The sequence below is a fragment of the Serinus canaria genome, chromosome 19 (genome assembly GCF_022539315.1).
Source record: "Serinus canaria isolate serCan28SL12 chromosome 19, serCan2020, whole genome shotgun sequence".
NCBI lineage: Eukaryota > Metazoa > Chordata > Aves > Passeriformes > Fringillidae > Serinus > Serinus canaria.
The window spans coordinates 10,387,035-10,414,475 of NC_066332.1; the positions used below are offsets into that span (position 1 = coordinate 10,387,035).

At 62.2% G+C, this 27,441-nt stretch overlaps 2 protein-coding genes across 54 annotated transcripts in view; both read right to left on the minus strand.

The window, feature by feature from the left end:
* Window positions 1–224: 224 nt before the first annotated feature.
* Window positions 225–9,681, minus strand: LIMK1 (LIM domain kinase 1). 4 transcript variants are annotated; one of them, XM_050981936.1, is made up of 17 exons: window positions 9,572–9,681; window positions 7,751–7,846; window positions 7,149–7,236; window positions 5,029–5,167; window positions 4,566–4,675; window positions 4,299–4,490; window positions 3,776–3,881; window positions 3,510–3,694; window positions 3,254–3,437; window positions 3,088–3,174; window positions 2,805–2,936; window positions 2,634–2,693; window positions 2,470–2,535; window positions 2,218–2,374; window positions 2,063–2,118; window positions 1,414–1,571; window positions 225–1,321 (listed from the first exon to the last, which is right to left on the minus strand). In XM_050981936.1, exons 1-17 carry the CDS (start codon window positions 9,627–9,629, stop codon window positions 1,171–1,173), a joined length of 2,025 nt encoding a protein of 674 aa, XP_050837893.1. In that variant the 5' UTR covers window positions 9,630–9,681; the 3' UTR covers window positions 225–1,170. The 4 variants fall into 4 exon arrangements, with proteins under 4 accessions (XP_050837893.1, XP_050837891.1, XP_050837890.1 ...); XM_050981934.1 differs by lacking the exon at window positions 7,149–7,236 and having other exon boundaries at window positions 7,750–7,846; XM_050981933.1 differs by lacking the exons at window positions 7,751–7,846; window positions 9,572–9,681 and having other exon boundaries at window positions 7,149–7,743.
* Window positions 9,682–10,807: 1,126 nt separating this feature from the next.
* ELN (elastin) overlaps window positions 10,808–27,441 on the minus strand; it is a 30,252-nt gene continuing 13,618 nt past the window's right edge. For 5 of the 50 annotated variants that reach the window (XM_050981647.1, XM_050981642.1, XM_050981644.1 and 2 more), the window contains 33 exons: window positions 27,399–27,425; window positions 26,932–26,997; window positions 26,615–26,659; window positions 26,403–26,483; window positions 26,261–26,314; window positions 25,484–25,588; window positions 25,359–25,400; window positions 24,645–24,782; window positions 24,520–24,561; window positions 23,146–23,283; window positions 23,021–23,062; window positions 21,801–21,938; window positions 21,676–21,717; window positions 20,363–20,440; window positions 20,238–20,279; window positions 19,018–19,155; window positions 18,893–18,934; window positions 17,531–17,668; window positions 17,406–17,447; window positions 16,031–16,168; window positions 15,906–15,947; window positions 15,559–15,666; window positions 15,422–15,478; window positions 15,172–15,261; window positions 15,042–15,089; window positions 14,209–14,331; window positions 13,963–14,016; window positions 13,676–13,810; window positions 13,456–13,503; window positions 13,033–13,074; window positions 12,790–12,828; window positions 12,355–12,381; window positions 11,964–12,244 (listed from right to left, as the gene is read on the minus strand). In XM_050981647.1, coding sequence (XP_050837604.1) covers window positions 12,018–12,244; window positions 12,355–12,381; window positions 12,790–12,828; window positions 13,033–13,074; window positions 13,456–13,503; window positions 13,676–13,810; window positions 13,963–14,016; window positions 14,209–14,331; window positions 15,042–15,089; window positions 15,172–15,261; window positions 15,422–15,478; window positions 15,559–15,666; window positions 15,906–15,947; window positions 16,031–16,168; window positions 17,406–17,447; window positions 17,531–17,668; window positions 18,893–18,934; window positions 19,018–19,155; window positions 20,238–20,279; window positions 20,363–20,440; window positions 21,676–21,717; window positions 21,801–21,938; window positions 23,021–23,062; window positions 23,146–23,283; window positions 24,520–24,561; window positions 24,645–24,782; window positions 25,359–25,400; window positions 25,484–25,588; window positions 26,261–26,314; window positions 26,403–26,483; window positions 26,615–26,659; window positions 26,932–26,997; window positions 27,399–27,425 — 2,618 coding nt within the window. In that variant the 3' untranslated portion in view covers window positions 11,964–12,017. The other 45 variants (XM_050981668.1, XM_050981651.1, XM_050981643.1 and 42 more) reach the window with 44 other exon arrangements.

Genomic DNA, 27,441 nt, shown 5'->3' on the forward strand with positions numbered 1-27,441 from the left:
CATAAGCAGGGATGGCACTAGTCCCAGATCTGGGGGTACCCACAACGGGGTGGGGACAGCCCAAAGGGGGACAACAGTACTGCCCCCATGGGGGTGAGCAAGCTGGTGGGTGCCACCATGGCCAGTGCCACAGCCCCACGCTGGGCATAGGCACCATCCCCTCCTGCCTCAGTTTCCGCAGGAGCTCCCAGCCCCCCCGGGGGAGGTGAGCGATTGCCAACAGGCTGGGCAGCGAGCGGGGAAGGATTTATTGACTCACGGCTCGGGGTACATCACAGTTTGAGCTCCCTTCCCGCCTCCGCAGAGGACGTCACCTTGGACTTCCTGGGCAAAAGTGCACAGAGAGGCTTCACAGTTTGATCCCTTCGGGAAAGCAGAACCGAGGCAGTGACAAATGGCAAACGCTAAGTTGTATGAAAAAATAATACAAACTCTTCTCTTTAAATATCTTACAGAAAAATGAACCTGAATAAAGAGCATGAAAAGCACCGCGTGGCGCAACCCCCTGGGCCCTCCAGGGCAGGGGGACCGAGATGAGCCGCAGCCCCACGTCCCTCTGGAGCAGCTGGTGCCGTCCCTGGGGCTGCGTGGTCCGGGCTCAGCACGGGCAGCAGAGGCGCGGGGGCGACAGGGACCGCGACGTGTCTGTCCCCACGCCACGGGGGTGTCCCCCATGACACCTCGCTCGGCCGGGGGTGCCGGCAGCCCCCCGAGTCCGGGGTGCCAGCGGGAGCAGCCTCAGGGGCCGGCCGAGGGCGTTGCTACGAGGGTGCCCTGGGGGGCCGCGGGGCTCCTCCTGTGTTGAAGTGCAAGTTCACGGAAAGCCAAGGCACCGCCGCAAGGCCGCGGCTCTGTCCGGGGGTGCCCGGGGGCTCGGGCGGGGCAGCCCCGCTGTGCAAAGGGGAGGTGAGCCAGGGTGGGGGACACGGGGACGGGAGACGGTCCCCGCGGTGCGGCCGGCCGGGCTGGTCCTGGCGGTCAGAGCTACGGCGTGCGGGGTGCCCAGGGCCATGCGGCCCCGGGGAGAGCCAGCTCCCCGGGGTGGGCAGCGGTGGGGGGGGCACGTCCAGGGACCCGGGGATCCAGCCCCGGGGTGAGGCAGCCCCAGGAGCGGCTCGTGGCGGGCGCAGCTCCTTCTCCCGTGGCTGCAGAGCGGTGCGGGTGGGGGCTCTACCGCGGGGCCGCGGGCAGCCCCCCTTCCCGCCGGTGCATCTCCCCAAAGGCTCGGTCCAGCTGCTCCAGCTGGGAGCTCAGCGGCAAGTGGATCTCCAAGTGCATGCGCAGCGTCTCCAGCCACTGCTCCAGCTTGGCGAAGGACGGCCTGAGCGACGAGAGGGACGCGTGGCAGCTCCGCTGGCTCTGTCCCCACCCCGTTCCCTGCCCCAGGGACCCCTGGGGGTCTCCACCACCCACCGCTTCTCGGGGTCCAGGTCGCAGCAGCAGACGGCGATGGGGAAGAAGCTGGGGGGGCAGGCGGGGGGGCAGTAGCGCTCCAGGAAGCCCCGGACGTTGAGGCCGAAGTCGGTGGTGCGGGGCAGGTAATCGGGGTCAGCGCTCACCCGGCCTATGATCTGGGGGCAGCAGCAGGAACGGGCGGGCTCATCACCAAGGGGGGACCTCAACCCCAAACAGGGACCCCTAAGCCCCAAGGGGAAGATGTCCAAGCCCCAGGAGGGAGCCCAAACACAATGAAGAAACCCCAGCCTCAAGGGAGAGACCACAAGAGGCAGACCCTTAACTGAAGGAGAAAGGCCCCAACTCTAATGGAGGACTCCAAGTCTAAGAGAGGGTACTCAAGAACAATGAGGACCTCAACCCCAAAAGGGAGACCCCAACTCCAAGGGGGAGAACCTTACCCTAGAGGTGAACCCAAACACAATGAGGACTCCAAGCCCTAAGGGGACCCCAAGCCCAAGGGAAAAGGCTCCAATCCTAAGGTGGAGACTCTAAGAGACTCTAAACATTCCAACCCCAAAGGGGATACCCCAGCCTTGGGGAAGTGACCCCAAACACCATGAGGACCCCAGCGCCCATGGCAGACCCCAGCCCCAGGGGCACTTGCCTCGCATAGGACGATGCCGAAGGAGAAGATGTCCACCTTCTCATCATAGCTTCTCCCTGCAGACACAGGGTCAGGCTATGTCACACGTCCTGTCCGAGCCCCAGCAAGTGTCCCCTGCCTGGGGACAGAGCCCTGGCCGGCCACATTCCCCTCACCATTGATCATCTCGGGGGCCATCCAGTAGGGGTTCCCCACCACCGTGTAGCGTTTCTTGCGGTCTGGTTTCTTCAGGTTCTTGAGATGTTCGGGCTGGTTCTTCTCATCCACCATCAGCCGTGCCAGCCCGAAGTCAGCCACTACCACACTCTTGTTCTGGGGGGCACAGGAGGGGTGAGGCCTGGGGGAACCACACAGGGACTGAGAGCCCCAGCTAGGCTGGGGGAGGGCAGCACCAAGGTGGGACTCACCTCCCGCACGAGGCAGTTGTGAGAGTTGAGGTCGCGGTGGATGATGTTCATGGAGTGGAGGTAGGCCTGTGGGAAGGGTGGGCTGAGAGCCGGGGCACCCCCACGCCATGGTCCTCCCACTCACCAGTGCCCCTCCCACCCACCCATCCCATGGTGGCACCCACCATGCCAGCAGCGATGTCCTTGGCAAAGCTGACCCGCTGGCTCCAGGGGTAGTGGCTGTCCTGAGGGGCAGGAGGGGGAGTTTGCCAAGAAATGGAAAAGGAAGGGGGGTCCCCCAGCCACACTAGGGCTGTGGGATGGTGGGGGACCAACCTGCCTCCCCCAGTGCTCACCATGCTCTTGATGAGGCTCCTTAAGGTGCCCCCTTTGATGTACTCTGTGATGAAGTTAAGCCTCTTCTCCTTGTAGAGCACCCCAATGAACTTGAGCACGTTGGGGTGCTCCAGGCAGCGCATCACCTTCACCTGCAGGAGACCCCCCCCAGCCCCATGTTCATGACACCCCAAGGCTCCTGCACCCCATGACAGAGCCGATGCTCGCAGGCTCAGTGGGCAGGATCAGACCCCGTCCCTTTTGTCCCCACAGCCTGGGGGATTAAGGACAGGGGACCCTCACCTCTTTGAGGAAGGTCCTCTGGGTCTCCTCATCAAAGCGAATCAGCTCCTTCATGACCATCACCTCGCCTGTCTCCCGATGTGTCACCTGGCCGGGAGTGCAGGGACTCAGCCAGCCCCCTGCACCCTGGGGAGCCGAGACCCCCACACTCGTGCCCCCTGCCCACCTTGATGGCCTGGCCGAAGCAGCCCTTGCCCAGCACCTCTCCGTGGATGAGGTCCGAGGGGCGGAAGATGCGGTGGGCGCGGGACACGACACGCAGGGACTCGGAGCGCCCGATGTCCTTGCGCTGGGACGCGGGAGAGCCCACGGAGCTGGAGCCTGGGGATTTGTCCGTGCTGCAGCTCCTCCTGAAGGATGGATGGGCAGAAGTCAGATTGTGGAGGGCACCCAGCAGGGGCGGGGACAGGGGGTGGCCTTACGTGACAGCGCGCTGGCGCATGGCAGCGGGGTCCCCGCAGGGCACGGGGGCTGGCGAGCACAGGGGGCTGCACAGGGCGGGCAGGGGGCTGCCTGCCAGCCCTGGCTCCTGGCCCAGGGGCTCATGGGGGTCGTGCTCGATGGTTAGCTGCAGCAGGCGGCTTGTCTCCTGGATCAGCAGGTCGATCTGCAGAGGGAAATGGTGATGGGGTGGGTTTGGGAACGTGGTGGAAGTGGGGCTGGCTGGGGTGTGACAGGGGGACCGTACCTCGTCCAGAGGGACATGGCCAATGGGGGTCCCGTTGATCTCCAGGATGCGGTCACCAACGTGGATGGAGTTCTTCATGTCAGGGCTGATGCAGTCCGGGTCTACCCTATGGGGATGGTGGGGCCAGACCGCCGACACTGTCACCATCAGGGTGGTGTACTAGGACACTCCCAATGGGTGTGTCAGATCCCACTGTAACCTCCTGGACAGGGACATGCTGGCACAGTCTCCACAAGTCACCCCAACCACACAGGGACATGCATGGTACCCAGAACCCACTCTGGCATATAAGGCAATGCCAGCATGGCCAGGGACACACCAGCACATCCTCCACAAACCCCCCTGCAGCTGGGAACACACCACCACAGTCCCTACAGGCCACCCCTGGACAATGCAGACAACCCAGCACCACTCCTCCTCTCCCACCCCAAAAGGTGTCTCTGGGATGGATCCCAGGGGCAGAAGAAGCATGGGATGCTCCTGCCCTGGGGAGGGGATGGTGGCAGAGGGGACAGGGACGCACTCTCGGACGCGCACGGTGCGCGGATGCTCAGTGCCGCAGCCCTGGTCAATGGAGACGGAGAAGCCGCGCTTGCCATCGGAGCAGGCGGGGATGGACACGAGGGTGACAGTGTGAGGGATGCGGGAGGCTGGGGAGTCCGGCAGGATCTGCTCGATCACCGGTGTCACCACCATCTGGTAGTAGCAGTGGCCGCTGTGGGAAGCAGAGCAGGAGGGTGGGTAGGGGTGCCAGGAACGTGTCCCCCTGGTCTCCTCAGAGCAGACGTACCAGTAGAGCTTGGAGCGCTCCACCAGCGCATAGGTGTCGCCGTCCCCAATGAAGGTGTGGCAGTTGAGGCAGCTGAAGCACTCGGGGTGATACTTCTGCTCCCCAGCCACCTGCGGGCAATGCCATCAGCCCTGCGACCCCCTGTCCAGGCACTGAGGGGGCTGGGAGTACCCACGGGTGCACTGGGGCCATGGGTAGGGCAGGCTGAGCTGTGGGATGGTGGGGACAGAAGTGCCACCAAACTGGGGGTGGCTGCAGGAACATCTCCCACCACCCTGAGCTTGTCCCCTGCATTCCCCAACCCCAGCAAGGCCCTCCAGGGTCCCCTAAAACACGGAGAACACCCCTGACACACCCAGAGGTGCTGGGGGTCTGCACGCCTTCCCCACCTCCCCTGATCCCCAGGAGCTCAGCCATGGCACAGGGCTCCATGTCCTACCCCTGGGGACCCCGTGGTGCTCACCATGACCAGCCCCTTGGTGATCTGCTCGGAGCAGCCATGGCACAGCTCCCCGAAGCGTGCCCAGTAATCCTTCTTGCAGTACAGGCGCCCATCCTTCTCGTAGTACTGGTGGGACAGGGAGGCCCCGCACTCGCAACACCTGTGGCAGGGACAGGGACACCCTTGTCACCTGGTCCTCACCGTCACCCCGGGGCACAGCTGGTGCTTGCCCTCTCCACAGCTCTCCAGGCAAGCTGCTTCCCTCACTTCCAATGTAGCTGCAGGGCCACTGCATCAATGTGTCACCATCCCCAGAGTGACAGCAGGTGATTCTAGGGTGTAACAGTGCAGGCTGGGGCTGCAGGGACACGTGGGGACACTGGGGTGGACAAGGGAGGGGATGTGGGGCAGGGGAGGCATGAGGAAGGAAGCGCCAGCCAGCCCTGCATGGATGTGCCAGCCAGGACAAAGACACACAGAGAGATGTACCAGACTGGTTACAGACATGCCACCTTGGTGACAGACTTGCCAGCCTGGCACAGGCTCACAGAGGGATGAAGACTGGTCACAAGTGTGGCAGCCTGGTCACAGACAGAGGGACATCCCACCCTGGTGACAGATACACAGAAGGGCATGTCTCTCTATCCATGACTAGGGGTGACATGCCGGTTTGGTCACAGACATACAGAGGGAAGTCCCACCCTGGTCATGGGTCTGTCACCCTGCTCACAGATGTGACAGCCCAGTCATGGGTGCACAGAGGAACATGTCACCCTAATCATAGACAGAGGGATGTCCCACCCTGGTCATAGACACACACAGGGATGTGCCAGGCTAGTGAGGGACATGCCAGCCTGGTCACGGATACACAGAAGGATGTGCCAGACTTGCCATGGACATGACACCGTGATGACAGACGTGCCAGTCTACATGCGTCTCTGGCACAGACACACAGAGAGATGTCCCAGCCTGGTCAGGGATGTGCCAGCCTGGCACAGACACACGCAGAGATGTCCCAGCCTGGTCAGGGATATGCCAGCCTGGTCACGGACACACACAGGGACATGCCAGCCTGGTCACGGATACACAGAGAGATGTCCCACCCTGGTGACAGATGTGCCAGCCTGATCAGGGACAGAGGGACATGCCCCCTTGGTCACAAACTTCCTACCCTGGCACAGACAACCAGAGGGACACGCCAGCCTGCCCTGCCAGCCTTGGGACAATCTGCAAAGGGCACAGGGGGTGGGGGAGCTGCTGGGGGGGTGCAGGGGGTGACAACAGCAGGGTGTGCCCAGGGCTGCAGAGGGGCCTGTCATTTTTGGGATACAGCAGCAGGGGTGCACATCAGACTGTGCAGGAGAGGAGAGGGGTATCAGTGAGGATTTGTGTGGGGGTGTGGGAGTGCCTGGGGGTGCAGAAGGGGAGCCACAGATGACTTTCTATAGGGGAGAGCTGAATGCATGCAGGGGATGCTTTGGGAGGGGTGTAGGGGGCTGGAAGGTGGAAAATCCTCTTGGGGAGGGGGTTCAGGGGGAGGTGCAGGGGATTTCCTGCAGAGGTTTGCAGTGCCGGGGTGCTGTAGGGTGCAGGGTTGCTGCAGGACACTCTGCAGGGGATGCCGGGGGGTGCCCGGGGACTGTTGCAGTGTCGTTCCCCCTCCCCCGCCCCCGGCCACGCAGGTGGAATACCAACCAGCGGTGATGTCACGGCGCGGAGTTTCCCCACCCCATGACGTCACCGCACGAGGACTCCCCCTCCGATGGCGCAGCACGAACCCTCCCCTGGGCTGGGGGTGGGGGCGGGGAGGAAGAGGAGGGAGAGGAGGAGGGGGAGGAGGAGCAGCAGGGGGAGAAGGAGAGGGAAAAGGAGGGGGAAACGTAGGACAAGGGGAAGGGGAGGAGGAGAAGGAGAAGAAGGGGAGAGGGAGAAGAGGAGGAAGAAGAGGAGGAAGGCTTTCAGCAAGCCTAGCGCTGCCGGAAGCCGCTCATCCGGGGGGACCGGATCCAGCTGCGGCCCCGCAGTGGCTTTGCTCTTGCTGACGGCCCAGAGGGGGAGCGGAGCATGGGGGACATAGGCTAAGCCCCCCGGGGCTCCCTGCGGAGCCCGTCCTGACCCGTTCCCACTTCAATCCCACTCACTTGGCTCCAGCGCTCAGGACGCGGCTCTTCCTCAGCACCGCCGCCAGCATCCTCCTCCACCGACAGGGACACACCCCGGGGACAACCCCGGGCACTCCCAGCCCCGCAGAGAACCCTGTCAGGTCCCGGGCACCCCTGTGCCCCCCGACCCGGGCCCTTTCTCCTTCTCCTTCTCGGGGCTCTAACAGCTGGAGCTGCCGGGAGGGCTCGAGTGAAAGAGGAAACTGGGAGGGAGGGGGGCGGGTGACATCAGCCACAACGCGCCCTGTCACCCGGCAGGAGGGGACAGCAAGGGACAGGCAGCAGAGCCCTCTGCCAGGCCCGGCCTCTGCCAGAGCACCCCCATGGGTCCCAGGAGCCACAGCCACGCTCCAAGGAGTGACACTGCGAAGGCTGCATGCATGTCCCTGCCATGGCTGGAACGGGAGGGAGCACTGTCCCTGTTCCTGCAGAGCATCCCACTGTCCCTGATGCCAGCCAGTGTCCCTAAGGCCATCCATTCCAGTGTCCATGACATCATCCACCCCGATGCCCCTGATGCCATGCCAGTGTCCCAAGCGCCACCCACCCCAGCATCCCCACTGTCCCTGGCGGGTCCCACCTGAAGCAGTCGGCGTGCCAGTCAGCCTTCAGTGCCTGCAGGTACTGCCCATCGTAGATGCCCTGCCCGCAGCTTGCACACACCGGCAGGTCGGTCCCTGCAGGCAAGGGAACACGAGGGGACAGTGCTGTCATCCCCACCAGCTGGCCCCGGTCACCCACAGCAGCAGCTGGGATGAAATCCCTCTGGCAGGGGGATTCCATCCCCCACCAGCGGGTCAAGGTCGTGGCACCCATGGCTCCAGGGCTGGTGACAGGGCAGGGGTGGGATGGGGGCACAGAGTGTAGGGAGGGTGAAGAGGGGCAGGATGGGTGTGCCAAGGGATCCAGGGAGGATGGTGGGGTGTGGGATGGGTGGTGGGTGCATGGGGGGACAGCAGGATGAGTGCTTGGGGTCCTGGGGGGCACAGGGGGTGCAGGGTATGAAGGGTGGGGGATGAATGGGGGACACACAGAGGGGTGCAGAGTGGGTACTGGGGCATGCACAGTGCAATGGGGAAACACAGGGGGTACAGAGTGGGTGATGGAGCATGCAGAAGGACACATAGGGATGCTGGATGGGTGCTGGGTGATGAATGGGGGGACAGAGGGGGAGGCTGGAGGGGTGCTGGGAGATGCAGGAGAGCACAGAGAGGTGCAGAGGGTGCTGGGGCATGCACAGTGCATGGGGGGACAGAGGGGGTGCAGAGTGAGGGATGAATGGGGGACACACAAAGGGCTGCAGGGTGGGGGATGAATGGGGGACACACAGAGTGGTGCAGGGTGGCTGCAGAGGTCCTGGGGGTGCAAGTTCTTGGGGTGTGTGGGGAGGTATGAGGGGCCCAGTGAGTGCAGAGGGGAAGGAACGCACAGCCGGGATCTGAGGGTGTCAGAAGGATGCAGGCTGGAGGGGATGGGAGATGCAGGGGGGGCACACAGAGTGTGCAGGGGGAGATGGGGAGGTGCAGCAGGGGATGCAGGCTGGACAGGGGTGCAGCAGGAGATGTGGAGTGCTGGGAGGGGGCAGGCAGGGATGCAGGCTGGGTGCACAGTTCTTGACAAGGAGGATGGGGGAGATTTGGGGGTGCAGGGGAGAATGAAGTTGGGTGGCAGTAAAAGGAAGGATGAAGAGATGGAGGCTGAACCGGGGGAACAGGGAAGATCTGGGGGTGCAGAGGGGATGCAGGGTGAACAGGGGCTGTGCGGGGACATTTTGGGGTGTGAGGAGGATGCAGGCTGGATGGGGTGCAGGGGGATGCAGACCAGGGGAGCAATGGAGGGTGGAGTGCAGTGGAGGATGCAGTGGGTGCTGTGAGCTGGATGAGTGAGAGGCGCAGGGGGTGATTTGCGGGTGCGAGAGGCATGCAGGGCGGCTGGGGAGCGCAGGGGACGTGTGGGGGGCACGGGAGATGTAAGGTGCGGGACGGGCATTTCAGGGAGGGGTGTAGGGGTGGAGGGTGATGCAGAGAGGCTGTGGGGAAGGTGCAGGCTGGATGGGGGGACAGGGAATGTCGGGGCGCAAGGGGGACGCAGACCAGAGAGGGATGCAGTGGGGGATGCAGGGGGGGATGCGGGCACACGGGGACATTTGGGATGCAGGAGTGATGCGGGCTGGGTGGGGAGTGCAGGGGGCGTGCTGGGGGTGCAAGGGTGCGGGATGGAGATGCCGAGGAGGATGCAGGGGCGCGGGGACAGTGGGGAGGCTGGGGGCTGCGGGGAGGATGCGGGCAGGATGCGGGGGGCTGCAGGCCGGCGGGAGGGTCCGCAGGAGCGGGCTGGGGGGTCCCGGGGCCCGAGCGGCGGCGGAAGCGCTGAGTCAGCCGGGGGGCTCGGGTGTCACGCACCTTCGTCTTCTCCCATAGGCTCGTCCCTCCAGGTGCAGCACAGCAGCATCAACCTCATGCAGGCGCGTTGCCGGCGCCGCGCCGCGCCGGGCCTGTGGCGGAGGCGGTGGCGGTCCCCGCGCGGGCGCAGCCCCGGTCGGGCCCCCCCGGCCCTGCCGCTGCCGCTGCGGCTCCGGGCGGCACCGCGGCACCTGCACCGCGCCTGCGCGGCCGAGGGCGGGGCGGGGCCGCGGGAGCACGGGGCGGGGCCTGGGCAGGACTGGGCGGGGCGGGTCTAGGGCGAGGCCGGTGTGGGTGTGGCCTGGTGGGCGTGGTCGGCAGGGAATGGAGATGAACTGTCGCGGTCAGGGCTGGGGGCGAGGTTCCGGCTGCGCGATCTGGCGCGGGGGGATGCGCAGTTCACGGGGCGATGGCGTCTTCCCACCCTCTCCTGGCCAGCACGGGTGTCCCCAGACGCCGCGGTGTCCGCAGCCACGCCAGGCCAGCCCCATGTGCAAGCCACGGGTGTCGCCACACCCACTACTGGCCATCACGGGTGTCCCCTCGTGCCCCAGGCCGTCACTGTGGTCAGGGCACAGACTGACACATCCCATTTGCTCTGGGATGTCACAGTGGGGCATCACATGGGTGTCTATATCATTCCCCACCTTGTCACCACGGGATAGAGCACAGACATCTCCCTGCATCCCCAGGCCACCACCATGGAAAGGGGCATGGACTGGGTCCCGGGTTTGTAACTGTGGGATAGGTTATGGTTGTCACCTTCATTCCCCGCACTGTTACCATGGGATGGCACATGGCTGTCACCCCCTGGGCTGTCACCAAGGGCAGGCACAGCCCCGTTGGTCCTCAAGCTGTCACTGGGGCACAAGGCACGGATATTTTTCTGAACCCCCAGGCCCCCACTGTGTGTCAGAGCATAGACCTTTTCATGGATTCCGAGGCTGGCACACTAGGACAGGGCAGAGATGTCCCCGACACCTCGGGGCAGGGCACAGACGGCTCCCTGGGACCCTGGGTTGTCACCGTGAGAAAAGGCACGGGCAACCCCTAGGGGCAAAGCTATGCTCCTGCCCCTCCTGTGTGTCCCAGCGCTGTCACCATGCAGTGGGACAAGCAACAGCTCTTCAGCATGGTTCCAGGCTTGTGCAGTGCCACGGGCCGGGGTGAGCTCCGGCATCATTGCCACCGCCACGGGGAGGGGTCATGGACATGGGACACAGGTTGGAGCCAGAATCCTTTAAAAACTTGTCCTTTATTAGTCTGTCAGAAGCGAGTCCCTCTGTATGGGGCATCCCACCCAGTTATAGCAAAGTGAGCAACATGAAGGGACTGAGCCCCTCCTGCCCGCGGTCCCCCCAAACCGGGAGGAGCGCGGGGACTGGGGTGGGGGCCGGGCTGACGGGGCCATCCCTCCCCGCATAGCCCCCGCCGCCGGCATCCCCTTCCCTTCTTCCCTCCCTCCCTCCCTTCCTCCAATGTGGGGTGCCCCTCATCCTGTGTTCCCCCCGGCGGTCAGCTCTGGGGCTGGGGAGGGGCGCGACAGCCCAGCCCCCCCAAATCCCGCAGAGAGCGATAGCACCAAGGGGGACGGCTGCTCCCCGCAGTTAATTCCGCGCTCTCTGCCGGGACCGAGGGGCGGGGGGGGGGGGCGGCGCTGCCGGGGAACGCGGGGTCCCTCCGGGAAACGCGGGGCCGGGCACGGCCCCGGGAAGGACGGGGCGGGGTCCGGGGCTTGAGGAGAGGGTGTCTCAGCTTTGCTTCGGATTTACATTCTGGACCATGCAGTAGCACCAAAGTTCATGAGGTGATCGGTGACGGAGCGTTACTTCCGCTTCCTCCCGCAGTACTTCCCTGCCGCGCAGCCCGCGCCTGCCACGGGGGATGCGGGTGAGCCCTCTCTGCAGCCCCGCAGGGATGGGACAGGCACGGGGGGCACGACCGGCCCCTGGACCGGGGGACCGCACTCACCTCTAAAGCCCAGGGCACCCAGAGCTCCTCCGTAGGGCTTGGGGGGCTTCCCTGCAGCGGGAAGGTAGAGCAGGATGAGCGGGACCCCCGCGGGGATACGGGCCCCCACCCCAAAACACCCCGCGGGGTAAATGGATACTCACCACCGAATCCCAGGCCGCCGGCCCCACCTGAAAGGAGAGCGAACCCCTCAGCACCACGGGGCACCCCCATTTCTCTACCCCACACCCTCCAGGCCAGTCCCCCGGCTGAGCCCAGCCCCCGGGGTCCCTCCCCGGGCCGTGGCCGTGTCCCCGTGAGCTGGCCAGGCACTGACACAGGCCCCGAGTGTGTGCTCAGGTGCCGAGCTGTCGGTGGTACCTGGAAATACCGGTGATACGCCGAAGCCGGGACCTCCAACGCCTGGGGAAAAAGCAACAGCCAGTGACAGCCGGTGACAGCAGTGCCACTCTAGCGTGGACTGGGGACAGCTTGGCTAGGATCCCTTGCTTACTGCAGGGACAGGAGCTAATGTAGAAGCCGCTGTTTCCACCCTGGCACCTCTGGCTTCCCAATGCTCTCCCAGTAAGACGGGTGCCCAGCAGGGAATGGCAGCAGTGTGGGGACAGCAAGCGGGAACGAGTGTGGCAGGATAGGGGACACACTCCCACACCAGCCCGAAACTGCAGCACTCACCTGGCTGCAGCCCCCCAGCACCAAAACCTGCAGGTGGGTGAGCCCCAGTGAGGGTGGGGAGCGTGAGCACAGCCATAGGAATGTGGATAGGGACAGGGACTGGAGTCATTCTTCCAGCCCCTCTGGCTGTCCCTTACCTGGCTTGGGAGGTTTCCCAACAGCTCCTGGATACAAGAGTTCTAAGTCAGAGGGAGGCACCAGTGCAGCCCCTGCCTGGACTCACTGCCCCAGGTCCACACCCAGACCCTTCAGGAGGGGCCTGCATCTCCACACGTTGGGGACATGTACAATACCATCGCCTGTTCCCATGGCATGAACAAGGCTGGAGCTATGGCCCTCAGTCCCTGCTCACTAATAGCAATCCCTTTGGCTCACCCCCTGGGAACAGGGCAGGTGACAAACAGGACAGGGGACAGTGACAGTGCAGAGTGGGATTGTACTCCCAGACTGGGAGGGGACAGAAGTGACCCACAGACTCCCTTTTCATGGCTCTGCCAGCACTCCGTTGCTGCTGCTGCTGCTCCCTGCAGCCCAGCCCTGGGGAGCCCCACGCCGGGACCAGCATCACTCACCGAGGCCACCAACTCCGAGCCCACCGACTCCAAGGCCACCTACAAGGAGTATCCCGGGTGAGCACCAGCAGGGACAGATGGTGTCCCCAGTGTCTGACCTGCTCCTCAGCCACTCCCAAGTGTACTCATCCTTTCTTGGGCAGCCCCTCTCCCTCCGTGCCCAGAGCAGCTGCACCCCTCGAGGGGAGCATCCCTCTGCCTGCACGTCCCCACTGCCTGAGCTCAGCTCCTGCCAGTACTCACCTGGGAGGCCACCAACCCCTGGGACTCCAACCCCAGGAACACCTGCCAGAGAGACAGCATTAACACCTGTCCCCCACAGCCTGGCACCCCCAGCTCGGAGCACCCCCAGCCACTGCCCAACCTGTTGGGGTGGCCCTGGCACCCATGTTGGGAGTCCCCAGCACCCATCTCACAGTACCCAGAGGGGCTTCAGCCCCTGCATGACACATGAAGGAGAAAACTGTCCTCAGCGAGTCCAGGGCAGGGGATACAGGTGGCACTTTGCACCCATGGGTGACAGCACACCACTTCCCACACCTAGGCCATCAGGGCAAAGTGGGCATGTAGGGGACAGGAAGAGAGGTCAGCACCCCGATGGCCACAGGAGAAGGGTGCCCGGGGACAGCCCGAGGTGGCCCTGGGGCAAGAAGCAGGGGTACGTACCAAATTTGGGAGGTTTAGCACCAGGCTGCACCCCTACTTGGGGGATGCCTGCAAAGTGAGTGAGGACACCACAGTTAGGACAGTCACCCCCACACTAATCTCATTTGCCACCACCCTCCATCCCACCTGCATCCCTCCCTGCCACCCCTTCATGTGGCTTGGTGGCTTTTAGCATTCCCAGCCACCACTGTCCCCAAGCAGGGTGGGACAAAGCACATACCTGCCCCAGGAAGGATGCCAGTTCCAGGTACTCCCACCCCTGGCACCAAGCCAGGCACGCCACCAACACCGGGTGTCACTCCGGGCACTCCGCCCACGCCAGGCACCACCCCTGGCACCCCTCCAACCCCAGCACCTGCAGAGAAAGGGGTGAGGCAGCAGGCGTGATCCCCGTGCTCATGTGGGATGATGTGGCAGGCCTGGGAGCCCATGCCCAGCATGCCCTGCACTGGTCAGTGCCACACCAGGGCTGGCAGGGAGCCTGAGGGGCTCCCCAGGCCAACTCACCAAATTTGGCTGCCTTGGCTGCTGCTTTGGCCGCTGCTGCTGGACCTCCAACACCTGGGCAGAGACAGCAAGGGTGGGGTCAGACCCTGGGGAGGCCTCACAGCAAACCTGGGCAGAGCCCATCCCTCAGGCCTTGTCTGCAGCCCCCCAGGGGACACTGCTGAGGTTCTCCTCAAGCCTGTCCCGCCCCGAGAAGTGCCCTCACACCAGCCAGGCTGTCCTCACCCTCGCCTTCCTTCTCCTCACCTGGGACACCTCCAACACCAGGAACCAGGCCACCCACGCCAGGAGCCAGGCCACCTACACCAGGAGCCAGGCCACCCACGCCAGGAGCCAGGCCACCCACGCCAGGAGCCAGGCCACCTGCTCCTGCAAGGAGAAAGAGAAGGACTGGGGCTTCAGCTCCAGAGGAAACGTGGTAGAAGGAGTTGGATGAGAAAGCATGGCAGGCTGGGGGGAATGGGTGGGTGGATGGATTAAGAGATGCATATGTGGCTGGATGAATGGTTGGATGGATGGTGAGATGGATGAATGAATGGATGCTGAGATGGACATATGGATGGTGAGATGGCCAGATGGATGGAGGGGTGGTGAGATGGATGTGGGTGTGATTGTGTGTGTGATGGATGTATAGAATGAATGGTGGGATGGATGAATGGAGGGATGATGAGGTTGAAGGGATGGTGAGATGGATATGTCGATAGATGGATGGATATGTGGATGCATGTGGAGTGACTGAATAGATGAGTGGAGGAGGTACAGATGGATGGACAGAGAAGGGGACAGATGGACACTGAGGCGGTGGTCTTGTGGCTGGGTGGGCAGAATGGGGTATGGATGGAGCCCAGTATGAGAAGATGGTGAACTCGAACACTCCACGGGGCTCAGCTCTCTAGAGAGCCGCCCTGACACAGCCAGAACCTTATCCCACATTCAGCCCTTCGGGGAGCTTGTCCCTCACCCTGACTCCCAGGGACCCTAGGCACTGCTGGGCCTCAGCCCCAACAGGGGAGCAGCCTGGGGTGGGGATGAGCAGGAGACAGGACATGTGGGATAACCCCAGAGAGATCGCAGCTTACCGTACTTGGCTGCTTTGGCGGCTGCTTTGGCAGCGGCTGCCGGACCTCCTGGGGGACAGGGAGTGAGAGGGTCAGGAATGCGTCCTGCCAGCATTGGGGACATCCGAGCATTCCTTGGGCACCATCTCACCTGGAACGCCGACCCCAGGCACCAGACCGGGCACGCCAACAGCTGGCACACCCACTCCAGGAACGCCAACACCGGGCACGCGTCCTGCTCCTGCAGAGGGGTTCAGGGATATGTCCAAGGGGGCAGACTCCACAGCAGAAATCCCACTGACCTCCACGGCACCGGGGTGTTCCCACCTCTCCTGTGTGCCAACACACCTCCTCCCTCCCTGGGACAGCCGATGGTGATGGTGGTGACAGTGGTGACTCACCGATCGCCGCTGCTTTCGCTGCAGCCTTGGCTGCAGCCGCTGCTGCCAGGCCACCTACTGCAGGGACACAAAGGACAGAGTCAGGGCACTGCTGAAGCCAGCAAGCCATCAGCGGCTGCTGACAGGCAACTGCTCACCTCCAACACCAGGAACAGCACCAGGAACCCCAGGCACGCCAGGAACGCCAGGGCCACCGGGAACTCCAGGAACGCCAGGAACGCCAGCGATGCCAGGAACGCCAGCTCCTGCAGGGAACAAGATGGAAGTAAGATCTGGCTGCAGCAACAGCTGAAAGGCGGGGCCTCTTCTGGCTCTGTCTTGTAATTCTGGTCAGGAGAGCAGAGCATCCACAGCATCTTCCAGGACAGACCCAAGCAGGGTAGGAGAGAAATTAGTTCTGTGTCTTGCTAGACCCAGTGGGATGCATTCCAGGATCCTACCAGATTTTGCAGGGCAGTGACCCTGTGCCCCTCTCAGCACATACCGTACTTAGCTGCCTTTGCTGCTGCTGCTGCCGACGGCACCCCTGGGGACAAGGGAGACACAGACCCTCAGCCACCATGGCCCTGCAGAGCCGGGCCACAGGGACAAGGCTCCTGGAACAGTCACCTGCCACCCCAGGGACACCTCCGACTCCGGGCACCGCCCCGGGGACACCTGCGACACCGGGCACCAGGCCAGGGACACCTCCGACTCCGGGGACGAGGCCGGGGACGCCACCCACACCAACACCGGGAACGCCGGCGCCTGCGCAAACAAGAGGTGACCAATCAGAGCTGGCTGCAGCAAGGGCTCAGTGGTGGCACCTGCCATGGCTCAGTGTCACCATGGTGCCCCGGAGAGCGGAGCGTTCTCGACCTCCTCCAGAAGAGACCCCAGTTGGGCCGGGCAGGGCAGGGATCGGCGCTGTGACTCTGCCAGCGATTGGCTGGAAATCACCAGCTCAGGGACCACAATGACCCTCATCCTCACAGGGCCCAACGTGCTCCTTGTCGTAGGGACATCAAGCCTTGCAGCCAGACAGGATATGGAGGAGAAGTGGCTGGCTGTCCCAGCAGGTGTCTGGTTGGGCACTGATCAGACTGGGGAGCTGACAGCCTGGAGCTGCTGGCACGTGTTAGTTCCACACGGACAAGCACCAGGTCATTTTTGCAAGGACCGATTGTCAGAGGGCTTTGCCCTTATGGACAGCAGGGTCACCACAGCACAGAGCCAGGACTGCTGGCTTCCTTCCTGAATCCCTGAATCCCATCCTTCCCTGGGAATGTGGAAGCATTTTTTCTACAAATTATAGAGGAGATGGGCATCAGTGGTTTAACCCTAAAAGGAGAGCTGCCATTGGACACGGCTCCTTGTGGAGATTCCCAGAGCTTCACAGTAACAATGAAAGAGAAGGTCCTGGGACATGTCGAGGTAAATTTTGGGTCTGCCTTTTGGAGAAGAACACTGACCCCCAATGGAGTGTGAAACCTCAGGGCCAGTTCTGCCTCCTCCCTTGGCCCAAGCTCCAGACTACCCTGCTGCTTGGCCATGACCCTAGGCCCCACTGTAGCTCCTTGGGGGTGGTTATACCAGATGGATCCCACCATCCCACCACATTTAGGAGGACAGTAACCCTGGGTAAGGGCCCCTCTGCCAGGAATCTCTGCCCTAATGGCAGCAACACTGGGCCCTTGGGCAGCAGATCCTGTAACAGAGCAGCTGCTGGAAGTGGATTGGTACAAAACCCAAGAACTCAGTTAAATCTAAGGCCATGAATTTGGGCTCATTATTCACTTCCCCAGAGAAGCTGGGAGAAATCCTGGAGAGGGAGATGCCCCTGCCCTTAAGATGGAATCAGGCCCAAGGAATAGCAGCCTGGAGCTGGGCTGAGCATTCCCCATTTCCCCTCAGGTCTGATCCCAGGAGACATCCCGTGCCTGGGCACCCCCCATGTGTCAGGGCAGGGAGGGTCCCGGGGGCTGGGGCCCCTCTCAGCACATACCGTACTTAGCTGCCTTTGCTGCTGCTGCTGCCGACGGCACCCCTGGGGACAAGGGAGACACAGACCCTCAGCCACCATGGCCCTGCAGAGCCGGGCCACAGGGACAAGGCTCCTGGAACAGTCACCTGCCACCCCAGGGACACCTCCGACTCCAGGCACCGCCCCGGGGACACCTCCGACACCGGGCACCAGGCCAGGGACACCTCCGACTCCGGGGACGAGGCCGGGGACGCCACCCACACCAACACCGGGAACGCCGGCGCCTGCGCAAACAAGAGGTGACCAATCAGAGCTGGCTGCAGCAAGGGCTCAGTGGTGGCACCTGCCATGGCTCGGTGTCACCATGGTGCCCCAGAGAGCGGAGCGTTCTCGGCCTCCTCCAGAAGAGACCCCAGTTGGGCCGGGCAGGGCAGGGATCGGCGCTGTGACTCTGCCAGCGATTGGCTGGAAATCACCAGCTCAGGGACCACAATGACCCTCATCCTCACAGGGCCCAACGTGCTCCTTGTCGTAGGGACATCAAGCCTTGCAGCCAGACAGGATATGGAGGAGAAGTGGCTGGCTGTCCCAGCAGGTGTCTGGTTGGGCACTGATCAGACGGGGAGCTGACAGCCTGGAGCTGCTGGCACGTGTAGTTCCACACGGACAAGCACCAGGTCATTTTGCAAGGACGATTGTCAGAGGGCTTGCCCTTATGGACAGCAGGGTCACCACAGCACAGAGCCAGGACTGCTGGCTTCCTTCTGAATCCCTGAATCCCATCCTTCCTGGGAATGTGGAAGCATTTTTTACAAATTATAGAGGAGATGGGCATCAGTGGTTTAACCCTAAAAGGAGAGCTGCCATTGGACACGGCTCCTTGTGGAGATTCCCAGAGCTTCACAGTAACAATGAAAGAGAAGGTCCTGGGACATGTCGAGGTAAATTTTGGGTCTGCCTTTTGGAGAAGAACACTGACCCCAATGGAGTGTGAACCTCAGGGCCAGTTCTGCTCCTCCCTTGGCCCAAGCTCCAGACTACCCTGCTGCTTGGCCATGACCCTAGGCCCACTGTAGCTCCTTGGGGGTGGTTATACCAGATGGATCCCACCATCCCACCACATTTAGGAGGACAGTAACCCTGGGTAAGGGCCCCTCTGCCAGGAATCTCTGCCCTAATGGCAGCAACACTGGGCCCTTGGGCAGCAGATCCTGTAACAGAGCAGCTGCTGGAAGTGGATTGGTACAAAAACCAAGAACTCAGTTAAATCTAAGGCCATGAATTTGGGCTCATTATTCACTTCCCCAGAGAAGCTGGGAGAAATCCTGGAGAGGGAGATGCCCCTGCCCTTAAGATGGAATCAGGCCCAAGGAATAGCAGCCTGGAGCTGGGCTGAGCATTCCCCATTTCCCCTCAGGTCTGATCCCAGGAGACATCCCGTGCCTGGGCACCCCCCATGTGTCAGGGCAGGGAGGGTCCCGGGGGCTGGGGCCCCTCTCAGCACATACCGTACTTAGCTGCCTTTGCTGCTGCTGCTGCCGACGGCACCCCTGGGGACAAGGGAGACACAGACCCTCAGCCACCATGGCCCTGCAGAGCCGGGCCACAGGGACAAGGCTCCTGGAACAGTCACCTGCCACCCCAGGGACACCTCCGACTCCAGGCACCGCCCCGGGGACACCTCCGACACCGGGCACCAGGCCAGGGACACCTCCGACTCCGGGGACGAGGCCGGGGACGCCACCCACACCAACACCGGGAACGCCGGCGCCTGCGCAAACAAGAGGTGACAAATCAGAGCTGGCTGCAGCAAGGGCTCAGTGGTGGCACCTGCCATGGCTTGGTGTCACCATGGTGCCCCAGAGAGCGGAGCGTTCTCGGCCTCCTCCAGAAGAGACGCCAGTTGGGCCGGGCAGGGCAGGGATCGGCGCTGTGACTCTGCCAGCGATTGGCTGGAAATCACCAGCTCAGGGACCACAATGACCCTCATCCTCACAGGGCCCAACGTGCTCCTTGTCATAGGGACATCAAGCCTTGCAGCCAGACAGGATATGGAGGAGCTTTGGGACCCTGAGCAGCAGGGCCATCACAGCACAGAGCAACCTCTAATGAGTTCCTGCCTGAATTCCTGAATCACATCATGGGGCATACCACATACCCAGGACATGTGGAGGGATTTTTTCTAAAAAGTGAAGAAGAGAAATGGAAGAGAGGGGCATCAGTGATTTAACCCTGAAACAAGAGCTGCCATTGACCATGGTTTCTCCTAGGGACTCCCAGGGCTCTGCAGTGAAGATGGAGGAGAAGGTCCTGGGACCTGGCCAGGTACCAACTGCTGGCTCTGCCTTTTGGAGCAGCACTTGGAACATCAGAGCCAGTTCTCCATGTGCACAAGCTCCAGCTTGGGGTGGTTATGGCTGCTGGACTCCTGCGTCTTGCTAGACCCAGTTGGATGCACCAAGAATCCACCAGGGTTTGGAGGACAGTGACCCTAAGCAGGAGTTTCTCTGCCAGGAATCCCTGCCATAATGGCAGAGACACTGAACACTTGGGCAGTATACCTTGTGTCAGGTGGAAAACAGATTTGGCACAAAAACCAAGAATTCAGTTAAATCTAAGGCCATGAATAGGGGCTCATTTTTCACATCCACAGAGTATCTGGGAGAAACCCTAGAGAGGGAGAAGCTCCTGCCCTGCAGAAGGAGCCAGGACCAAGGAGGAGCAGCCTGGAGCTGGGCTGTGCATTCCCCATTTCCCCTCAGGTCTGATCCCAGGGGACATCCCGTGCCTGGGCACCCCCCGTATGTCAGGGCAGGAAGGGTCCCGGGGGCTGGGGCCCCTCTCAGCACATACCGTACTTAGCTGCCTTTGCTGCTGCTGCTGCCGACGGCACCCCTGGGGACAAGGGAGATACAGACCCTCAGCCACCATGGCCCTGCAGAGCCGGGCCACAGGGACAGGGCTCCTGGAACAGTCACCTGCCACCCCAGGGACACCTCCGACTCCGGGCACGAGGCCGGGGACGCCACCCACACCGATACCGGGAACGCCGGCGCCTGCGCAAACAAGAGGTGACCAATCAGAGCTGGCTGCAGCAAGAGCTCAGGGGTGGCACTTGCCATGGCTCAGAGTCACCATGGTGCCCCGGAGAGCGGAGCGTCGACGCCTCCTCCAGAAGAGACCCCAGTTGGGCCGGGCAGGGCAGGGATCGGCGCTGTGACTCTGCCAGCGATTGGCTGGAAATCACCAGCTCAGGGACCACAATGACCCTCATCCTCACAGGGCCCAACGTGCTCCTTGTCATAGGGACATCAAGCCTTGCAGCCCCACAGGATATGGAGGAGAAGTGGCTGGCTGTCCCAGCAGGTGTCTGGTTGGGCACTGATCAGACTGGGGAGCTGACAGCCTGGAGCTGCTGGCACGTGTTAGTTCCACACAGACAAGCACCAGGTCATTTTTGCAAGGACCGATTGTCAGAGGGCTTTGCCCTTATGGACAGCAGGGTCACCACAGCACAGAGCCAGGACTGCTGGCTTCCTTCCTGAATCCCTGAATCCCATCCTTCCCTGGGAATGTGGAAGCATTTTTTCTACAAATTATAGAGGAGATGGGCATCAGTGGTTTAACCCTAAAAGGAGAGCTGCCATTGGACACGGCTCCTTGTGGAGATTCCCAGAGCTTCACAGTAACAATGAAAGAGAAGGTCCTGGGACATGTCGAGGTAAATTTTGGGTCTGCCTTTTGGAGAAGAACACTGACCCCCAATGGAGTGTGAAACCTCAGGGCCAGTTCTGCCTCCTCCCTTGGCCCAAGCTCCAGACTACCCTGCTGCTTGGCCATGACCCTTGGCCCCACTGTAGCTCCTTGGGGGTGGTTATACCAGATGGATCCCACCATCCCACCACATTTAGGAGGACAGTAACCCTGGGAAGGGCCCCTCTGCCAGGAATCTCTGCCCTAATGGCAGCAACACTGGGCCCTTGGGCAGCAGATCCTGTAACAGAGCAGCTGCTGGAAGTGGATTGGTACAAAACCCAAGAACTCAGTTAAATCTAAGGCCATGAATTTGGGCTCATTATTCACTTCCCCAGAGAAGCTGGGAGAAATCCTGGAGAGGGAGATGCCCCTGCCCTTAAGATGGAATCAGGCCCAAGGAATAGCAGCCTGGAGCTGGGCTGAGCATTCCCCATTTCCCCTCAGGTCTGATCCCAGGAGACATCCCGTGCCTGGGCACCCCCCATGTGTCAGGGCAGGGAAGGTCCCGGGGGCTGGGGCCCCTCTCAGCACATACCGTACTTAGCTGCCTTTGCTGCTGCTGCTGCCGACGGCACCCCTGGGGACAAGGGAGACACAGACCCTCAGCCACCATGGCCCTGCAGAGCCGGGCCACAGGGACAAGGCTCCTGGAACAGTCACCTGCCACCCCAGGGACACCTCCGACTCCAGGCACCGCCCCGGGGACACCTCCGACACCGGGCACCAGGCCAGGGACACCTCCGACTCCGGGGACGAGGCCGGGGACGCCACCCACACCAACACCGGGAACGCCGGCCCCTGCGCAAACAAGAGGTGACAAATCAGAGCTGGCTGCAGCAAGGGCTCAGTGGTGGCACCTGCCATGGCTTAGTGTCACCATGGTGCCCCAGAGAGCGGAGCGTTCTCGGCCTCCTCCAGAAGAGACCCCAGTTGGGCCGGGCAGGGCAGGGATCGGCGCTGTGACTCTGCCAGCGATTGGCTGGAAATCACCAGCTCAGGGACCACAATGACCCTCATCCTCACAGGGCCCAACGTGCTCCTTGTCGTAGGGACATCAAGCCTTGCAGCCAGACAGGATATGGAGGAGCTTTGGGACCCTGAGCAGCAGGGCCATCACAGCACAGAGCAACCTCTAATGAGTTCCTGCCTGAATTCCTGAATCACATCATGGGGCATACCACATACCCAGGACATGTGGAGGGATTTTTTCTAAAAAGTGAAGAAGAGAAATGGAAGAGAGGGGCATCAGTGATTTAACCCTGAAACAAGAGCTGCCATTGACCATGGTTTCTCCTAGGGACTCCCAGGGCTCTGCAGTGAAGATGGAGGAGAAGGTCCTGGGACCTGGCCAGGTACCAACTGCTGGCTCTGCCTTTTGGAGCAGCACTTGGAACATCAGAGCCAGTTCTCCATGTGCACAAGCTCCAGCTTGGGGTGGTTATGGCTGCTGGACTCCTGCGTCTTGCTAGACCCAGTTGGATGCACCAAGAATCCACCAGGGTTTGGAGGACAGTGACCCTAAGCAGGAGTTTCTCTGCCAGGAATCCCTGCCATAATGGCAGAGACACTGAACACTTGGGCAGTATACCTTGTGTCAGGTGGAAAACAGATTTGGCACAAAAACCAAGAATTCAGTTAAATCTAAGGCCATGAATAGGGGCTCATTTTTCACATCCACAGAGAAGCTGGGAGAAACCCTGGAGAGGGAGAAGCTCCTGCCCTGCAGAAGGAGCCAGGACCAAGGAGGAGCAGCCTGGAGCTGGGCTGTGCATTCCCCATTTCCCCTCAGGTCTGATCCCAGGGGACATCCCGTGCCTGGGCACCCCCCATGTGTCAGGGCAGGGAAGGTCCCGGGGGCTGGGGCCCCTCTCAGCACATACCGTACTTAGCTGCCTTTGCTGCTGCTGCTGCCGACGGCACCCCTGGGGACAAGGGAGACACAGACCCTCAGCCACCATGGCCCTGCAGAGCCGGGCCACAGGGACAGGGCTCCTGGAACAGTCACCTGCCACCCCAGGGACACCTCCGACTCCGGGCACCGCCCCGGGGACACCTCCGACACCGGGCACCAGGCCAGGGACACCTCCGACTCCGGGGACGAGGCCGGGGACGCCACCCACACCAACACCGGGAACGCCGGCGCCTGCGCAAACAAGAGGTGACCAATCAGAGCTGGCTGCAGCAAGAGCTCAGGGGTGGCACCTGCCATGGCTCGGTGTCACCATGGTGCCCCGGAGAGCGGAGCGTCGACGCCTCCTCCAGAAGAGACCCCAGTTGGGCCGGGCAGGGCAGGGATCGGCGCTGTGACTCTGCCAGCGATTGGCTGGAAATCACCAGCTCAGGGACCACAATGACCCTCATCCTCACAGGGCCCAACGTGCTCCTTGTCATAGGGACATCAAGCCTTGCAGCCCCACAGGATATGGAGGAGAAGTGGCTGGCTGTCCCAGCAGGTGTCTGGTTGGGCACTGATCAGACTGGGGAGCTGACAGCCTGGAGCTGCTGGCACGTGTTAGTTCCACACAGACAAGCACCAGGTCATTTTTGCAAGGACCGATTGTCAGAGGGCTTTGCCCTTATGGACAGCAGGGTCACCACAGCACAGAGCCAGGACTGCTGGCTTCCTTCCTGAATCCCTGAATCCCATCCTTCCCTGGGAATGTGGAAGCATTTTTTCTACAAATTATAGAGGAGATGGGCATCAGTGGTTTAACCCTAAAAGGAGAGCTGCCATTGGACACGGCTCCTTGTGGAGATTCCCAGAGCTTCACAGTAACAATGAAAGAGAAGGTCCTGGGACATGTCGAGGTAAATTTTGGGTCTGCCTTTTGGAGAAGAACACTGACCCCCAATGGAGTGTGAAACCTCAGGGCCAGTTCTGCCTCCTCCCTTGGCCCAAGCTCCAGACTACCCTGCTGCTTGGCCATGACCCTAGGCCCCACTGTAGCTCCTTGGGGGTGGTTATACCAGATGGATCCCACCATCCCACCACATTTAGGAGGACAGTAACCCTGGGAAGGGCCCCTCTGCCAGGAATCTCTGCCCTAATGGCAGCAACACTGGGCCCTTGGGCAGCAGATCCTGTAACAGAGCAGCTGCTGGAAGTGGATTGGTACAAAACCCAAGAACTCAGTTAAATCTAAGGCCATGAATAAGGGCCTCATTTTTCACTTCCACAGGGCCACCTGGAGAAATCCTGGAGAGGCAGAAGCCCCTGCTCTGAAGATGGAATCAGGCCCAAGGAATAGCAGCCTGGAGCTGGGCTGTGCATTCCCCATTTCCCCTCAGGTCTGATCCCAGGGGACAGCCCGTGCCTGGGCACCCCCCATGTGTCAGGGCAGGAAGGGTCCCGGGGGCTGGGGCCCCTCTCAGCACATACCGTACTTAGCTGCCTTTGCTGCTGCTGCTGCCGACGGCACCCCTGGGGACAAGGGAGACACAGACCCTCAGCCACCATGGCCCTGCAGAGCTGGGCCACAGGGACAGGGCTCCTGGAACAGTCACCTGCCACCCCAGGGACACCTCCGACTCCAGGCACCGCCCCGGGGACACCTCCGACACCGGGCACCAGGCCAGGGACACCTCCGACTCCGGGCACCAGGCCAGGGACGCCACCCACACCGATACCGGGAACCCCGGCGCCTGCGCGAACGAGAGGGGACAAATCAGAGCTGGCTGCAGCAAGAGCTCAGTGGTGGCACCTGCCATGGCTCGGTGTCACCATGGTGCCCTGGAGAGTGGCGCGTCGACGGCCTCCTCCAGAAGAGACCCCAGTTGGGCAGGGCAGGGATTGCTACCCCCAGTTGGATGTGCTTCTGAACCCAGACAACTTTTTGGTTGATGTTGACCCTGTGTAAGGGCCCCTCTGTCAGGAATCTCTGCCCAAATGGCCGCAAGATTGGGCCCTTGGTCAGCAGATCCTGGAACAGATCAGCTGCTGGAAGTGGATTGGTACAAAATCCAAAAATTCAGTTAAATCTAAGTCCATGAATAAGGGCCTCATTTTTCACTTCCACAGGGCAACCTGGAGAACTCCTGGAGAGGGAGAAGCCCCTGCTCTGAAGATGGAATCAGGCCCAAGGAATAGCAGCCTGGAGCTGGGCTGAGCATTCCCCATTTCCCCTCAGGTCTGATCCCAGGGGACAGCCCGTGCCTGGGCACCCCCCATGTGTCAGGGCAGGAAGGGTCCCGGGGGCTGGGGCCCCTCTCAGCACATACCGTACTTAGCTGCCTTTGCTGCTGCTGCTGCCGACGGCACCCCTGGGGACAAGGGAGACACAGACCCTCAGCCACCATGGCCCTGCAGAGCCGGGCCACAGGGACAGGGCTCCTGGAACAGTCACCTGCCACCCCAGGGACACCTCCAACTCCGGGCACCGCCCCGGGGACACCTCCGACACCGGGCACCAAGCCAGGGACACCTCCGACTCCAGGCACTGCCCCTGGACCTGAAGAGGAAGTAGAATAGTCAGACCCCCCACAAACAACCCACTCTGCCACAGTGGGGACATGGTCTGCCCCAGGGTTAGAAGAGTCTCTTGGGCACCAGCTTTCTGGTGGGCTCCTCACTCACCCTAAGGGAGCTTATCAGGGTACCTGGGATCTTCTTGGGAATTTGATTCCCAGCTCCCTATACCCATTGGGGGCCTGGCCACCCAGGATATTGGGGACTCCCAGGGTCTCCCAAGGCTGTGGCTATCTGGCACATTTTCCCTAAATGCTCCAATGTGTGATTTGCTCCTCACTTTTTTCCCACGGAGCAGCCAAAGAGGGAGCAGTGGACATCTGCATCACCAGGAGCATCCCTCACTAGGGAACGACAGCTTGGCACAGACACAGAGTCCCGGCCACCCTTCTGGCACCTGGCAGAACAAACCCACATCTCACAGAGAGACCGCGTGTAACGGGCATGCTCTGCTCCCTGCCAGGCTGCTGCATCCCAAGGGGCCCTCAGCCCTTCATCACTGCTGGAAAAGCTGCTGGAGCCAGGACAGGGGCAGGGAGAGCAACCCATAGAATGGGATAGGGGCTTCCGGGGCAGCTGCGGAGATGCACAGGCCCTGGCATCGATGCACGCCTCTTCCCTGTCCCGAGATCTGTCCGAGGCAGCAGGAACTCACCAAAAGCTCCTGCCTTTGCCGCTGCCTTCGCCGCTGCCGCTGCCGGTCCTCCGACTGCCGGGACAGCAGGAGAGTCAGGGATGTGGGAGAAGGGAAGGAGACCCTCTCCGAGCCCCAGAGCAGAGCCCTCTCATCATCTCACCTCCAACTCCTGGGACACCGCCGATGCCGACACCGGGTGCAACTCCTGGGATGCCACCCACGCCGGGCAAGACACCGGCTCCTGTCATGGGGGACAGCATGGTCAGCGGGGACACTGCCAGCATCCCTGGGGCTGGGAGGGAGGGAGGGGGGACAGGGAGCAGCTCCCTGCTGGGGAGAGGAGTGGTGTTTGTGCCGCAGAGGGAGACTCACCAAGTTTCGCTGCTGCCTTCGCTGCTGCCGCCTGTGCTCCGACCCCTAAGGAGGGACAGGGGCACTGAGCCACCAAGGTCCTGGGACCATTCCCACCTCAGCTCCCCCACCCAAAGGGACCCTGGGGACTGGGCACCCCTGCCAGCATCCGTCCCCCTGTCCTGTGGGGGGTGCCGCTCCTGTCCGGGCTGTCCCTGTGGTCTGCAGAGAGCCAGGCAGTGCCCAACACCTGTCCAGGACCCGCAAAGGGACAGGGTGTGCACTCCCCTGCCATGCCCGTGCCACTCCCCACCCTGGGGCTGCGGGGTCGAGTGTACCTGTCCCGGTGGGGTATCCTGCCTTTCCTGCCAGGAGGCCGGCTCCTATCCCGCCGGGCCTGAGGCCTGCAATCACAACACAGCGGCAGAGCCACGTCAGGCACCAGCCAGGGGAAGGACAAGAAGATGGAGCCGCCCCCGTGGATCTCCCGCCCCTGGCACCAGAGCATGCGAGGGGATGCCAAAGCCAGCTCCTCTCCACTTGAGATCCCAGTTCAAACATCCCTGCCTGAAGCTGGAGTGGTTCAGGACGTATCCTACGGATTAACAGCTCCTAGGAATGCCAGGAGAGTTGAGTTCCCAGGCTGGTCCACAGCCACCATGGGCAAGGCATTAGTGGACCCCCTCACCCTGGGAGCAGGATATCCCTCACACAACCCTGAGGGTTGGTGGCCACGAGGTCATGGTGGCAACCACGAGGTCGGTGGAGCCACAAGCACACAAGCACTCACCACGGGGCAGCTTACCATTGGTGTAGGGCAGTCCATAGCCACCTGGGGATAAGAGGAG